The 17,199-nt window shown below is 40.7% G+C and overlaps 3 protein-coding genes across 8 annotated transcripts in view; all 3 read left to right on the plus strand.

Moving 5' to 3' along the window:
• The window catches only part of LOC120566319 (E3 ubiquitin-protein ligase TRIM39-like), a 503,358-nt gene that overhangs the window by 16,739 nt on the left and 469,420 nt on the right, over window positions 1-17,199 (plus strand). For 3 of the 6 annotated variants that reach the window (XM_039812707.1, XM_039812679.1, XM_039812715.1), the window contains exon 1: window positions 10,261-10,537. The exons of 2 other annotated variants lie outside the window; for them this stretch is intronic. In XM_039812707.1, the coding sequence (XP_039668641.1) occupies window positions 10,267-10,537 (271 nt within the window). In that variant the 5' untranslated portion in view covers window positions 10,261-10,266. Of the gene's footprint in view, window positions 1-10,260; window positions 10,538-15,679; window positions 15,760-17,199 lie in introns of those variants that run through there. One more of the 6 variants, XM_039812746.1, reaches the window with a different exon arrangement.
• Window positions 1-17,199, plus strand: part of LOC120566667 (E3 ubiquitin-protein ligase TRIM21-like) — a 174,294-nt gene that overhangs the window by 6,369 nt on the left and 150,726 nt on the right. The window lies entirely within an intron of this gene.
• LOC120566787 (E3 ubiquitin-protein ligase TRIM47-like) overlaps window positions 8,094-17,199 on the plus strand; it is a gene marked incomplete at its 3' end in the record, with an annotated part of 31,545 nt that continues 22,439 nt past the window's right edge. Inside the window, exon 1 of the mRNA XM_039813428.1 lies at window positions 8,094-8,207. The remainder of the gene's footprint in view (window positions 8,208-17,199) is intronic.

Genomic DNA, 17,199 nt, shown 5'->3' on the forward strand with positions numbered 1-17,199 from the left:
GCACCTAAGACATTTTTCCTGTTTTCATCTATAGTTATGCAGTTATGCAGTTATGCTTTAGTTTACTATGTTGTAAGTTGACCTCATTGTTTAAAGCCACATATCAATACTGACAACAAATGTTGTATAATCTCTCTGAAAGAGTTGACCAACATTAATTGATAAGTGCAGGGTATCAATTTAAACTCTGAACATTTCTTGAGAGCTGACAGCCTTCACCATGTCTGAGCACGTCTCCATGACTCCCTGCTACACTGCAGCAGCAACAACAGGCCTCCATGTAGACCACCAACTAGATGGATCACAACACAAAGAAATGATGAGACAAAATTACTGGACTGCTGCCACGCTGAGCACCAAACACTCCTGATACATGAGCGAACACACTGTCGGTCATGTACAGAATAATCACTCATGATGGACGAGGACACAACCAACAACCTCACATATGTTTTCCTTTAGGAGACACCATCTCCTCCATCTTCACCAGTTTATAAAGAGAAACTGGAATTAAAAAACCTTGGTGCCCACCAGCCTCGGGATATTGTCATCACTCAAACTGCTGGTAAAGTAACCGCGGTTTAACGTGGAGTGGTTAGCTTACAGAATAAGTCAAGTTTGCCCAGGGGAAGAACCTCCGCGTCGCCTTTGTCTTGGAGAGCCCTCAGCCTTAGTGAGTGACAACACATTTTATCATCCTGCCTTTGTGGTGCTGGTCCGTATGTTGATGTTCTTGTGTTGGATCGATTGATATTAGCTGCGTTAGATGGTGACGAGTGTGTACATATTTGGTTGTTGTCATAGAATGAATCTGTATGCATCGCCGCATGACGATAACCTTTTCTGGCTAACTCTAACTTTACTTCCATGGCCCCTAAAAGCACCATTATCCTTTTCAGTGTTTCTCTTGATTCAATGAAAAAGCTGACTAAATTGACCAAAATATTCTTCTTTAAAACCATGTATTTATTTTTAAGTTGTTTACAATCAAACCACAAAAATACCTTAAAACATAATGACTTATTTTGAAAAAGTGTCCCCATATAAAAGAAATACAATACTTTTGTACACTTGATAAATTAGCTGATCATAATGAAAATTAGTGAGACACTGGTAACGCTCATCTGCTAACCCTGACAGCCACACACCTCCAAAAATATGAACTAAGCTCAACACACTTAAGGACACACTAACCCGATAATCGGCCGTTGGACAGTCTGGCGAGGTCAGCGACTCGAGTCTGTTCGGTGTGTCCCGTGCCGTCGTCCGTCCGAGGGGCTGTCGATGTTCATTTTGGCCGACCTGACGTGTTCAGTCAGAGGCAGGGCAGTCAGGACTCACCCGGAAATGGGGAGCGGAATGATTGTGACTAGAGCCTCTCAAAATCTGACGAAAATCTTTTAAACTGACCTTTGTTGATCTGAAATAAAGACAGATTCAGCAACTGCACGGCCTATTTCTCACTGAAAATGTTTTCAGAAACACGTTTCAGTGAATTATTTTAGTACAATATGAGATCGTATTCTGAACAAACCGCCATGACAGTCTGGCTTTGAATTTCCGGAGAAAACAAACCCATGTGACGCATTCGTCCAATCAGCTGCCGGTTTTCATTTTTTGGGCAACAATACAGATTAGCGCTGCCTGCTGTCATGGAGACGTATTATGTCTCGTCTTTTCGGTGTGTTATGAGGCACTTTTTGGACCAACTCGGGGAGACTGATCAGTCCGACTGGCTTTTCTGCTGACTGTTGGCCGTCTGGTTGGTGTGTAAGGCCGGTTACACACTGCACGCTTCACGGGAGCGTGGCGTTTCTGTTGCGTGTCAGCTGCGTGGATTTTGTCTGTCTTTACACACCAGAAATGTGTCTGACGCGGCGCTGCTGCTGCTAGCCTTGTTTGGACACATGGATTTCCCATTGATACAATGAAATACCATGTTAAACATAAATATATACTGATTTGATTACAGCAAAGACAACGTCGGCAGTATTGACGGCAATATAGGCTACAGAATATTTCGTTTTGTATTGACAGGTGCAATATTAGAAAATCGATTACAAAAAATTACATTCATATAGGCCTATCTGCATTTATATCAAAACCTAGAGGCTTTCAAACATCAACATGTCCTTTATTAATATGTATTTGTGTCTAAATGACATATAAACATATTTTCCTATTCTATTTTGCCTGCAAACGCTTCCAACACGCTCGCGTCTCGTGTGAAAAATAGGCGTCGGTTCTATTTCTAGCAGGCACGCGTCCCTGTTCCTCAGTTCTTTCTGTCTCCTTTGCCTGTGACATAGTGACGTTAGTATTTCCATAAGCACCCATTCTTATAAAGATGTTACCAAATTGTCTTGATATGAGGACTTATTGTACTTACTTGGTGTTTTGGTGTAGGCCTACTGAAAAAGGATCTTATGTTTTTCTTTTTCTCTGTCATTTTATCTGGGCAACAACAACACAAATCTTTAACGTCAGATGTCTAAATATGATTTAGTTTCATAGGTTCACCACACGGTCATATTATAATTATAAAATTTTCTTGTGTCCTCTACATAAATATTAGGTTTCGTCTGGGACAGAGGATATATATTTAACTGATCAGCCACTTAACTTCATATTGAGCAAAACACAACTGTAGATCTTCAATATTAACCCTAATATCAGTTCACACACATAACGTTAGGCTTATCGCCGTGGTAACGTTAGTTGTAATGGGTGCATTTCTATCCAACAAGCTTTTAAACAAGCTAGGTAACGTTACATTATATTACACTAACATAGCAAACTTTTTTGTCATGACTAATTCATTAATTACTCAGCATCATATTTATTTGGGAAAAGAAAAACTTAATCCGATGTTTAATGTGACTAAAATAGCCTTGAACCGCCTACTTATTACATTACTGAAACTAGTCACTATGTGACTGTGAGTCGAGTGCAGATCCTAACGTACAGCAGGCAGTGGCCCAAACCACTGTGAGGCAAGGGAGGGGGGACTAAAAATGTAAAACTTGAAAAGCATTTTTTGGAGTTTGTATTGTTTTACTACTTACACAGATATTTTAAGTATACATCATTATGTTATTTACAATACACAGCATTGTTTTTAATGATACTTCTGGGGGGGGGCAACCGTTAGATGGGGGGGGGCGGAGGGGGGGGGGGTGGTCCCTAATCCTTACACCTATGGCTGTGATGGATGTTGGGGCCATCTAACTGACATCTAAAACAAACCTAAAAAACAGAGCGGCGGTGAAGAGGCGGAGCAACGCTGGACAGACAACAGTCCTACTTCAGTTTCTTGGAATGAAAGTCGAGGTTTGTACATGTTGTCACGAGTTCATTAAACTTTTTTGTTTCTTCTTGTTTTTGGGCTTCAGTCTTTCTGCAGTTTAAACTCTTTAGAGGTCAGTGTGTCAAGCTGCTGTGAAAACTTTCCCATCAGAGCGCTGACTGGCAGCACTAAAGCTCAGACTGGGCAGCAGAGCAGACTCTCTGCCAAACACTGTTGAGTACAGCGGACCAAAATATCTGCTGGTTTTCTAATTCAGCAGTTGCATGACATGATCATTGCATGTGTTTGGGATATATTTATACTCGTGTCTTGGTAATACAAAACTTAAAATGTGTTTTTGTATGCATGTCATTACATAGGCCTACATTCAGAGCTTGACATTCCCCACTCTGGCTATTATTTAGTTAGTGACGCAACATTTTTGCTAGCCACTATTTTGTGGGAAATTACATTATTATAAATATAGTTTTATTTGATTAGAGTTGACCGTGGTGTGCTACAATTCACTTGAACTACAACTACAACCTTTTTAAATGTAAATGACCACCCAAATGTAGGCTCTAACAGTGATGACATCTTCAGCTGTGATAAGGTTGTGTGTACAGCTCCTTATGTATGAAAACATGCAACCGATTAAGATATTAAAAGCAGGCACTTAGGTTAACAACAGTTAAGTTAATATTTGCTTTACTTGCTTACTTTTCAGAGCTATATGAACGAATGTTTCACGAGAACAGGCTGAGAATGAGAACTCGCCGCATATCCGATGGTTGATCAAACTCCAACTGGAGAACAACAAGAACACACACACACACACACACACACACACACACACACACACACACACACACACACACAGGACAGATATTAATCTTCCAGTGAAGCTACGTTACGGAGGAGTGATGGGAATGAAAATACGAGCTGATACAAAAAGATAGAGACGTTTCTATTGTTCAGCTCTAACATCAGGAGACGCCAGGAGGAATGCTGCAGTACACACAGACACACACACGCACACACACGTACACACAGACACACACAGACACACATAGACATGCACACACAGTGTTGGGAAGGATACTTTCAAAACGTATTCCGTCACAGAATACAGAAAACATGCCCACAAATGTAATTTGTAACGTATTCCGTTACGTTACTCAATCTGAGTAATTTATTCTGAATACTTGGATTACTTCCACATTGAATTGCATTTTATAAGTGTAGGAATGCGGCCATCACATACAGCTTAGTAAACAGGCCTATTCTGGTGTGTTCTTCTGTTCCAACTGGCTGAATGTTTACCTGAACAAGCAGATAGATTGTTGTATTTGTAGTCCCGAACTGCATACTACAAAAATCTAACAGTCTAAGCTACCACAAGGTAATTTTAGCTAACGTTAGCTAGCATGTAAAATGGGGCTAGTCAGTCTTTCAATGGCTCTGGAGCTAGTAAATCAGCACATAGGAGAATTACTTTAAGATGCTTCTTCAGGTTGGAGGTGGAGTAATTTGGACGCTGAAAGGAGGTTGGTTGCTGGCAAGCAGAGGTTACACTGCACAGTTATATTTCATTCTCCCTGTTCTTTCTTTAATGTGAAATACTGTTTGAATTTCCAAAATAGAAATGTATTCCTGCCCTGGCACTGTTGTGCCGGTTATGCCTCCATTGTGACTGATTATGCAAATAGCTAATTTTTTCATTTTCATATTGGGGCTTCTGGGAAATGGATGGAGTTGCCTTAATTTATTCAGAGAGTGAATAAACTTGTGAAAAAGAGAAGCATTGTCATGTAATCCATTGATTTTAACAATATAACTGTATTCTAAATACCAACTATTTAAATTGTAACTGTAATGGAATACAGTTACTCATAATTTGTATTCTGAATACGTAACGCGGGTATATGTATTCCGTTACTCCCCAACACTGCGCACTACACACATACACACAGACAGACAGACAGACAAACACACACACACACACACGGGTCAGTGAACTGTAGCTGTAATGTATAAGGTCACATTCAGATCACCGACCTTAATGCTCAATTCCAATTTTCTTGACTGACTGTTCACATTACGACTGAGGTCGCATTTTCTTTAAAATCTGACCCGTAACGGATTTGGATCACGTATTAAAGTGGCCCAAATCAGAACTGGAAAAGATCGGATGCCATGTGACTTGGACTGTGGATACTGTCATGAAAAAATCAGATATGAGCAACAAAATCGGATTTGGGTCACTTTGAATGAATGAATGAATGAAGAAATGTATTTCAGACATATCAAAAATAATCCAAACAAAACATTACAGTACAGCGGTATGACATTTGCAATTTTCATTTTACTTGGGAATTTACCAGTTTGAAATGATAAATTGCAAATATACTTTGGCCTGCAGTCTGAACGTTGCCAAATTGATGAGAGACTTCTGCTGTGTCTTGTTTGCTGTGATTCATCTGTCTTTCCAACTCTGCAGGTGCTCCTTAGTTTAACCTGGAGCTCCTGAGTGTTTCCTGGTTGTTTAAGCGTGGCAACAGTGCAGCTCTGAGCTCTCTGCCTGCCTGCCGGTTGCTGCTGTTCCAGCTCTCTAAATCAACACTGCCACATTATTTTTATTTTCAAATGTGTGGTCATCGGCCCCCCAATGACACTGACTCAAGTCACATGAGGCAATTTAATTCAAGACTTCACATAGCTTCCTCTAAAACCATAAAAAAGGTTTTACAACTGTTTCCACATATGCAGGAGTACTCCCCAAAACCTGCAAGCAGACCTTGATGTGTAAAATGTTAATGTGTCCTACTTAATCTGCACTCTATGTAGCCTATTGTATTCTGTATTCTTGTATTGTATTGAATGTGTAACTTTATGTTGTCTTGCATGCTTATGCTTTTCTTGGCCAGGTCGCCGTTGCGAATGAGAACCTGTTCTCAACGGCCTACCTGGTTAAATAAAGGTTAAATAAAATAAAAATAAAAAGAGTTCTCCTTTAATGGACTAAGCATAACGCAGTAAACCCTAAGATTTCTTTTGAATGTCATGATTTATTGGAGCTTGTCAACAATGTGGCTACAATGATTTTGGTTTGGACAGCTTGACTGTGGATGTCAAAGGTCACCATGATGGACTGTGACTGCTGGTTAAATTAGTTAAAGTGAAACTAAGTAAATCTTAAGAGAAAGAAAAAAAAAATCCTTTTACAAATGAAAAGCACAAATGATAATCAATAAAACACATCCTTTATCAATTACAATACACTAAGGGGTTTTCCTGATGCAACCTTTCTTGGTCTGGTATGACCAGTAGCTTATGGTGGCTAATGTTAGTGTTTTGGGCGCATGTCCGTGGAAAGTTGGGGGGGCGGCCTGCTCACAGGTCCCCCTTCAAACCTGCTGCATGAAGATGAAGGGTGAGTTGTTGTTTTAGGCTAACTATGTTTCTGTAATAAATCTGGATACATTAAAAAGCTATACAGTATCATGTTTTCAAGTGCCTTAGCTTGCTAACACAAAGCTAACATTAGCTTACCAACAGTCCTTTTCTAATGACCAGTCTCAACGGGGTCAGTCAAAAACAAGAAAGTCACACCTCACAGCTCAGTGTTTCCCTTCAAAATTACCTCACATAGAAGTTAGGTACAGTACCAACTTCACCTTAAGTTAAGCCAGGGAAAAATCTGTATGTAACTAAAGTAAGAAAAACTTAAAGTGATGGTTCGGAGTAATTTCACCCTAGGGTCCTTTGCCCCATGACCTCGAGCCAAACACCCCCCCAGAAGCTTTTTTCACCTGGGTCTAACATTGGGAGAGTTAGCGTAGAGTAGCGTTAGCCGCTGAATAGCTTAGCGCAGAGGATGGAGTGTTCTTGCACATTACCCACTAATCATCCCGAAATGATACCAAAGGTCTACACTAGTATATATAGGTTATGCACTGAAAAAACGATGGATTGTAAAGTTTGTAAGTACACCAGAAGGTTATGTAAATACCACTTGCCTGCTGGCTTCTGCTCTCTGCTGTTGTTGTTGCTGCTGTGAGATGAGGGCATGACATCTACAAATTACAACAACCGAAAAGAGATGCAACAAAAATATTTTTAATTTAACTTATTTTTTAAAGTAAGTGCTGTAGTATAACTAGCAGGAGACAAGTAATAATTGAGGTAAGTTTGGAGACATTACCTTATTTAATCATTAAATAAATAAATATTTTTGTTGCATCTCTTTTCGGTGTTGTAATTTGTAGATGTCCCTAAGCAATCTTACTGCCCGGTAGTAACAGCAGCAGCAGCAGCAGCAGAGAGCAGAAGCCAGCAGGCAAGTGTTATTTACATAAACTTCTGGTGTACTTACAAATTTTACAATCCATCGTTTTATGAGTGCATAACCTATTTGTACTACTGTAGACGTTTGGTATCATTTCGGGCATTATTAGTGGGGTAATGTTAAGAGACACTTCGGTCGGGTGTTTGGCTCAAGATCATGGTGCAAAGGACCCTAGGGTGAAATTACTCCGAACCATCACTTTAAGAGGAAACAAAAACCTAAAACAGAGCTGCAGTAAGAGGTGAGCCACCGCTGGACAGATAACATCCCAACTTCAGTTTCCTTGGAATGAAAATCAAGGTTTTTACATGAGTTGTTGTTGTTATGAGTTCAGACTGTTCCTCCCACATTACATAATTAACCTGAAAACTGTCCAATCAGAGCGCTGACTGGCAGCCCTACAGGTGTGACTGGGTGCTGCTCACCAGTCATGTGACACTTCTAGATATAAAGGTGTTAGGAGGAGTCAGGTGAACACAGACAGCAGCAGCATCTGTCAGTGTCTGCTGATGAAGGTACCACGTCTCTTTGACCTCATCTGAACGGGACTTTAACAGCAGAGCAGCCTGACAGGTAACATTACACACCTTTGATGAAGAAACTCAACTATCATTTGTGATATTTTGGGGCTACGTAAAATACTTTAAGATGAGAGCAGTGATACATTCTTTCAGCACTTTTATTTACCGTTTGTATATCTGAAGTAACTCAGTAATTATTGTATGATGTATGACATTTTGGCTAAAATGAGCCCTTTTATGTTCAGTTGAGTCAGATTTTATCAGCACCAGGAAACAAGTTAGATCCATCAGCCTGAATACTTTATTCTCTGAAACTTGGATCAGCTGTTTGTTCTCTGACTCTACAAAACTACTCAGAACCGTTTGTGAAGGCAGAGAGTTGTTTTTAATTGGCAGGTGTGTGTCACAAACTTCATCCATCAACAGTGTAAATCTGTCTTGGTTTTGATTTGTGGATACACGTCCTCAACAACAAGATAAAATATACTAATTAATATTATTATCAGCAAAGCAGTCTTTTAATCCTGAACTATAGACTGAGTATAAACACATCCAGAGGTTTCTGAAGGGAATAGTTGAAACCTGCAGTCTGTCTCTGTCAGTTACTGGAGGTGGGTTGGGTGGAGTTGAGGTGTGATAGGCTGGGACAGTTTGTGGTGTTTTGGTTTGGCAGGACTGCCACATAAATAATTTCAGTCAAGAATCTGGCAAAATGAAAGCTGGCAAACGGAGGGTTGTCACAGTCAAGATCAGATGCTCCTGCCATTGTTCCCTTAGCCTCCAGCTAATGACTCTGTCTTTTCAATGTCTTTTCATTAGACAAGCTTAGTTCAGTTAAGTTTAAACCTAATCAAGTAAGACTTCACCAGATAGACAATAGAAGATAGATACCTGTGGGGGCAAACTTACAGGAGAGTGCTCCACTCATTCCACTCAGATGTGTTAAGCTTAAAGTTGTAGTTTCATGATGATGTTAACTGTTTTGTACATTATAGTAATGTTTGGTGTCATGCTGCTAGCAAGGCTAAAACAATAACCTTTATTTCAAGAACTAAAAGCTGGTTGAACAAAAGCTAACAGAATATATGACTGACTTCAGCTCTTCATGTGTGGTTTACATTAATTAGCATGCTGCTTTCACATTTGCAGTTTCCATTTCAACCCCTTTCACACCGGGTCAGTCACTCACATAGGCTGTAAAAATAATGGATGTTTGGCGATTTGGGCGTTTCCATCTTGGTTTTTAAAATCCGGACGTGACAATTTTCCGACTGTATGTGACAAATTCTAAAAAGTTACAGAGTATTCGTTTCTTTATAATAGGCATGCATAAATCACAATAATGCTAGGCTAAATATAGGCTACCGTCTGGGCCTGCACGGTAGCAGGAAAAAGATGCAGAGATGTAAGACACCGTGTCTCTACCTTACGATGATTTTGGTACACCAAATGTAGATTTGGCCTCTGGAGTTCGGCTGATAAACTCTGCCATGAGACCCTGAATATCCAGCTCATCCAAAATGTCTTGGTGGACGTGAAGTAGTGCCATGTGTGAAAGTCTACTCTGAGTGATAGTGCTATGGAGCCAGGTTTTCAGGTGGCGAAGAGCTGACAGATATAGTAGAAACTAACTTGTTGTTGTGTGTGGCTGTGAGTGTGCGTGCATGCTATGCGTAGGCTGAATCGCAATTGCGTCAAGAAAAATCTGATTGGCCAATACACACTGAAGATAAATTAAATAATTTCAAAATTATCCCTCTCTTTATCCCACACCCCAAACATTACATAGAAAATGTCGTGGAACAGAAACAAAAACCAGAGAAATTTATAAGCTATCATGTTATTATCATCGCGCCTATGCTACTCTCTGTTCTTTCAACCGTATTTTTATTGGCCCCGGGACGACGGGAGGTCCTTTAGCTCGAGCCCTGGTCTCACGTCAATGAGCCACTTCAAAATGACATTAGGTCCAGCCCACAGAGCAGCAGCAGGAGCTCTAACTGACTAAACTACACATGCATTGCATGCAATTAGAACTTCAGCTCGGATACATTGGTGTTTCAGTTTTCTTTCAGATTGACAAAACTTTCTGATTTTAGCAGGAAGCCACGATGACGGCAGTGGACCTTTTCAACACTTTAGAGGATTTAAAAGAAGATGAATTTAAGAAATTCAAATGGATTCTGCAGCAAGACATGCTGGAAGGCTACCAAAGCATCAAAGTGGCCAAGTTGGAGAATGCAGAAAGGCAGGACACGGTGGACGTGATGGTGAAAACCTATCAACTTCAAGGAGCTCTGAAGGTGACCAAGAAGGTTTTAGAGAAGATCAACAGGAATGATCTGGTCCAGAGTCTGCCACACACCAGCTCAGGACCAGAAGGTCAGTCACCCTTTTTCATTTGTATTTTCAGGAAGAAAGAGTGGGTGGACATGAGAGACACAATACTTGCAAGGGAACAGATTGTTATTTGTGACCTGCTGATACAACTTGTGCACTCGGCAGCAACACATTCTCCAGCTGTAAACAACGCCATGAACGATGCATCATTTAAGATTGTAAACAGATTAAAAAAATATTTTATAGATAAAAAAAAAATACATTAATATTTATTTCAGTATAGTCTATTTGTTGTAACATTACTGTAGTTGAATTTCAAGCTCATGCTCTGTCAGTTGAGTTAGTGGTACCCAGGTCTCATTCAGGTCAGTGGTCAATATAACCTCATAACCTTTCCAGGTGAACAAGTATTTCAACTCTGTGTCTCTAACAGTAACAGCTGTATGATAAGATTGCCAAGGTCACAGAGGAAGTCAACACATAACACATAGGTCAAACCATGACCAATCAAAAAGCAACACAGCACACACGGTGGAGTGTGCGCCGTTTTAGATGGTGTATTGTAAAAGTTGTACCAAGTGTAGGGGGCGGGTATAACCATCATTAATGAATAAGCAACTCTCTGCTGATTTCAATGATACCTCACACAATAGTCGACGATAAACGGGTCAGTAGTTATGCAAGGAGGCGTGGCTTAAGCATAGGGGGTGGGTCAAACCATCATCAATGACAAAGGAACTCTCTGCTGAGCCAATGATACCTCACACAAGCGTCTACCTTAAAAGCTTCAAAAGTTATGAAAGGGGCGTAACCTGAGTACATGGGCGTGGTTAAAGTATAGGGGGTGACTTAGTATCACATGTAGATCACTCATAAGTTTCATGTAAATCGGATGTTTGTCATATAAGTAAGTAAGTAAAATTTATTTGTATAGCGCATTTCACAGATAAAAATCACAAAGTGCTTCACAACAAATGGATGGATACACAACATTTATACATTACAGTACATAATTAAAATAAACAGAAATACAGTTAAGACACATAAACCCAGCAGGGGGCGCTATGACCAAAAGTAAATTTTGGCCTGTATATGTCCTCAGGCCTGGACTCTTGTTGATCATGGGAAATTTCAAACAGAATGGACAATGTACACTGTACAGTAGTTACGGCCACATTCTCGTTCATCACTAAACACTCAAAATGGTCGCCATGCCACACCCACACCGTTTGATGAAAAGTTTTGCTTTTAATAACTTAAAGGTGCAATATGTAATATTGTGTGTAATACTGGCAGCTAGCGGTTAAAATAGTTACTGCACTACCGATTCAAAATACTGGAGAGTCGTTTCCCCCGCCCCCTCCTGCCCAGACTCGAAGTTCACGGGGGTTGCCAGGCTGAGACCGCAGCATCCACAACAATGTTGCTAGACGCTTTTCTCACATAGCCAGACATTACTCCACAGCACAGCGGAGTAGCTAACGTTAGATGCTAGTCTCACATAGCCAGACATTACTCCACAGCACAGCAGAGTAGCTAACGTTAGATGCTAGTCTCACATAGCCAGACATTACTCCACAGCACAGCGGAGTAGCTAACGTTAGATGCTAGTCTCACATAGCCAGACATTACTCCACAGCACAGCAGAGTTATATATATTTAAGGGGCAGCTAACGTTAGATGCTGGCTATATTGACAGTCATAAAAGCCCGTGCTTACGCGGAGCTCTGTAACCAACTGACAGACACACCTTTTCGGCTTAAAATTACAGTATGAACCGCTAAAAACACAACAACCTCACTGTCCTCTCCACACGCCAGTCAGGCACACTTCCTCGGCTTAGAATTACAATACGAAACGCTAAAAATACCACTACCTTGCCGACGGAACACACTTCATTGGCTTAGAATTACGGCAACAATCGCTAAACACACTGCAAACTCACAGTCCTCTCTTCCTGATTTACAGCCCCCCTCTCGTGGTTTAAAATAACTCACCGTTGTCGGCTCCAGCCGCTGAAGAGGCTACACGTTGTAAACAGCCATGGGCTGCTTGCCTGGTCCTAACATTAACAGGTAGCAGGGTTAGCATGGCGGCGGTAGCCAGGACCAGTCGGGATCACTTTACTGGCTATGTCTCAATTGTAACCAACTCAGGTACTCTAGCTATATAATTCAATGTGAGTACACAAATGTTGAAATAACAAAAAATGCCCGTCCCTAGTAGCTGTGATAAATTAGCCTGAAGCTAATGCTTACCGGTTCAGGAGGAAATAAGCCAACTCTGCGTCCTTTTGGGATCTAAGCTGTCTCCATCTTTCAAATACATCTCCAATATTTACCAGGGGGTTGTTACGTCTCTGGTCACGCAACTGTTAGAAACATGCTGTTTTCTTTTTTTTAATGTCATGTAGAATCTATCTCCGTTGATCCTGTTCGTTTGTTTGCTGCTTTCATGGCTGTACTACCGTTACAGCTGTAGCGTGCTGGGTTTACGTTTTTACAGGTATATCTGGCAACCCGGCCTGGCTGTCAAACTGGGCCGTTGATAACAACACACAGATCAAAACATAAACAGAAATTCCGTCACGGAATGTAAATTTCAAAAAGAAAAAATACTGAAATTAGCATTGTTGTCAGAAAAGACAGTATTTCAGTTTAACATGTTTCCTTAATATCTGATGAGGCATTGGTGTCATTTTTGGATTTATTACAGTACAAATATTACATATTGGACCTTTAAGGTGTTGAGATGGCACACACCAAATTTGAAGTCCAAGCTCAATTTTATAGCATTTGAATTGTTTTTTATATAAAAGAGCGTAAGGGGCTGTTCGGTATTTATGGAATGGACCACCGGAGGAAAATAGGGGAGGGTCATGTTTTTTTATTCTTTGTTGAGGGGAGACCCAATGTTTTTTAGTCTACGAGGGTGGGTCACCCAACTTTTGTATTCATGAAAACCGTGTAGGATTCCCTTAGGGTACAGATTTGATCATTGGCAAATTATCAAAGATGTTTTATCAATATTAATAAAGTTATGAATATGGTTATTAATAACTTTATCAAATCGACAAACAATCAAAACGGGGCACCACCCTGCTAGTCAGGGACCAATAATCAAACTGTGGAACAGTCTCATTTCTGTGGTAATCCTTTAAAAAAGGAAATAAAGGAAGGGGTGAATCCAAGCAACGGACCTGATCGACCAGCAATTATTACAACAAGTACACAAATAATCACAAGCAACTGCTAATTAAGTATAATAAGATTTATTAACTTCACAATTATCAGTAGCTAAACAATAATCCTTCAATAATAAACTCATATACCTTTTTATAATATCACAACCAAAAACAAAGCAAAAACAAAGCAGCATGTGTCATGGACACGTCTGTGTGTGTGTGTGTGTGTGTGTGTGTGTGTGTGTGTGTGTGTGTGTGTGTGTGTGGGTGTGTGTGTGTGTGAGTGTGTGTGAGAGAGAGTGAGTGACAAAGGAGGGGGCGGTGTCGGATGTTTAAACACCAAAACAACTCCAAAGATGGCTACTCCTGTGAGCTGCACAAAAACTATTTAGCCTCAAGAGGGCGGTAGTGGTGCTGCGTGCGTCGAGAGGGCTGAAGAAGCCGGGGGTTGCTAGGCAACGGGCACGCTTTAGCCGATCTGGTAGCTAGTCCCTGTTTTAGCTCTGTAACGAACGTAGGGAGATCCCACGGTGAAGCTACAGCGTTAGCTTGGTAATTTCGCTGGCTAGCCTGTGTCGTGTGTGTGCGTGTGTTAGTAAAGGACGAAAGAGAAGGAGATTAAAGAAAAGAGGCACTTCTGATCTTAAGATATTGATAATGACCTAGTTCCCCTCAGCCACTGTCCTACAGACTGAGAATTTTGGTTTTGCTGAGGGAAACATCACTATAACCACTCCAGTAGCTAGCAGCTGATTTTCGCGATTCTATCGCAGACAGTAATTAAAACTCCTGAAAGGAGTTAGCAGATAGCAATTACGGTTTTAACCCAGCTACTTAACACGACATAAATCAAACGATATAATGATCAGTTATATATTCACAGAACAGATACATGATTACAATCAGATCACATTAATGGCAACAGCGGTAGCTAACCCTTTGCTCATTACTAACAAAACAAAACGCACTAGTTCTAATATTCTGCCCAGAACTGTATAAAAGCCTCCTTACTGTGCGTTGTCTGTCAGTTAAGTCTCTTGGCCAGAGCTTAACAATCCGTTTCGTCAGGAGCAAAAGAACAAAAAACGGATTCCAGGTCGACCAAACAAGAAAAAGAACAGTCCTTTTCTTAAATCCAGGCTGATTAAGCCCGCTGCAGATGAAGGAATACTTCGACAAAGTATTCCCTCGGATCCCCTTTGTATATCAGGCCAATATACTTTGTACCAGCTCGAAAGTCGGCCAGCGAGATGATGCTGGTTTTCTAGTTTACTAGTCCGGACTAGAGTGCTTCCTTTCGCGACGTGAGTCACGGTGGAAAAGCGAAGAAGCACAAACGCCGAACGCTTTTATCGTTCCCCCGCCTCCTAGTGGCGGGGTGGTGCATTCAAAGACCCGACGGCCAATGGGAAAACTGCAACCTGGTCAAAGGTGTGAAGCAGTTCTTTGTCTCACCGCCAGTCTGCCTTGTCCCACACGTGTTAAATGCACTTTCTCCATCTTGAGATTCTGCTTCCAAGTAGCAGCCTCTAGGAGTTTGGTGCAACTGGCTTTGGAATTTACATGTAGGCCAAGATCCTTTGTCTCGCAGTCAATTCAAGTTGAGCCAAATCGCTGTTTAACCAACCCTTGGTCCCCAACAACCGCAACATTTCAAAGTGGCTTGTTCGGTGCATACTTTTCCATGTAGATCTCAGTCTCGGCCCCCCCCATCGCTAGCAGATGGGTCTTACCCAACAAAAATTGCAACATGACAGCAACACGAGTTTGGAGTTGCTTTCTTTGAGACTGCAACCCAGTGTTTCCCACACATAGATTAATTTGTGGAGGTGCGCCACACAATCAACACCGGCCGCCACATATTGCGTTTCTTTATTAAAAAATGTTTAAACGCTATTTAAAACACGCAGCGTATTCGTTCAGCTGCATTTCCTTTCCCTGCTCTCCTCCATCTCTCTGTCGCTCACGTGTCTCTCTCTCACACACAGATAAACACTCAGCCCCTCCCTCCGTGCACACAGCGTCTGTCTCCATCAAAACGAAAGAAAGACAGCTGGCAAAATTCCCAAGTTCACGTAAGGTTGGTATCTCGTGAACACCTTTACACAATCACACATTAAAAAGTCCTTTAAAAAATATTTTATATTCTGAATACAATCTTGTCAGTGTGTTGATGTTGGAGTCCCGACCCTTAGCAAACAAGTGATTGCGCCTGCTTTAGAAAGTTAATTAGTCGCAAGTTTGCGGTAAAATGCAGTTGGGTTGTTGAGGTCAAAACATTATATGTAGCAGCTGTGAATCAAATAAACTTATTATAAATAATGTTATGTCATTTTTTTTTTACTCTCACACTGAATGTTTGCTGCCTCAATCCAGATGAGTATTGAAAGTATTGCCGCGACTGAAAAAGGCACATGTTGAGGATAAGGACCAGCCTGAACCGGAGGTATCAGTACAACCAGTGTAATTAGTTATGTTATTAATTTGTTTACAATATTTTCAGGCTTCAACCAGTGCTGCTCAAACAGAAAGACAGGGTCAGGGAGAGAATGAGATAGATTTGTTAGGCATTGAAGAAAGAGTAGGAAAGGAGGACAGCATCCAACAGCGTGGCCTCCTCAATGTTTGATACTTGATTGTTACAAAAATAAGTATTTCAATTTTCATAAATCGGCCCATTTTTGGGCTCTAAATAGTTGATTTCTCGCATAAAAAAGTCTCAGAAGTGAATTTAGTGATGAAATAGCAGACGAAAAATGTATACAGTTTCCAGTTGTAGTTCCTATGAGACAACCTGTAGGGGGACCGAAGAGGGAAAAGTTCTCTAGTGTTGATTTAACTTTGAATTTCTGATTGGGCGGGCCAGCTGTCAATATGGGTTATTACCCAGTGTGCTTTGTTGAATGGTCTCAATGTTTTATTGTTTTATTTAGATGTATTTAGATGTATTTATTAGTAGGATAACCCCTTGAGATGAATCATCTCATTTTTGAGGGGGTCCTTAAAACAATTAAACAGTAAATATAAAACACAAAATACATTCACAAATACATACATCACTCCCAAGCCTAACTGCTCCAACAACAACTGATCCCCCTCCCCCATATACATACAATTAAAAACACAGTCAATTTGCATACATCCATTTTAGTAGATGCACAAACAGGAGCCAACTCATAAAATAAATAAATTATTATTTAATGTGAATACTAGTTTACTAGTGGAGTAACTTAGTATTTGAAGTAATGCAGGAAGTGTGCATTTAGTTTCCATGCTTATTGTGTGTCCACAACAATGTTAGTGAGTAAATCTACTGAAATGGCCACCATAATAGTGGTGTGTGATGTGTAAGATGAGAAAGCGAGGTTAACTCATGTATGTCATGGTTGTAAAAAAAACAGTGGTTATCTTTACATCTTTGCCAAGCGCAAACCAGAACAGAAGGCATCAATAAATTGTTGGGGAGGGTCATGCCTTTTTTCCCAGGGTCGGACTAAAGCTCCCAAAAACTCCTCCGGTA

The sequence above is a fragment of the Perca fluviatilis genome, chromosome 1 (assembly GCF_010015445.1).
Source record: "Perca fluviatilis chromosome 1, GENO_Pfluv_1.0, whole genome shotgun sequence".
Taxonomy (NCBI): domain Eukaryota; kingdom Metazoa; phylum Chordata; class Actinopteri; order Perciformes; family Percidae; genus Perca; species Perca fluviatilis.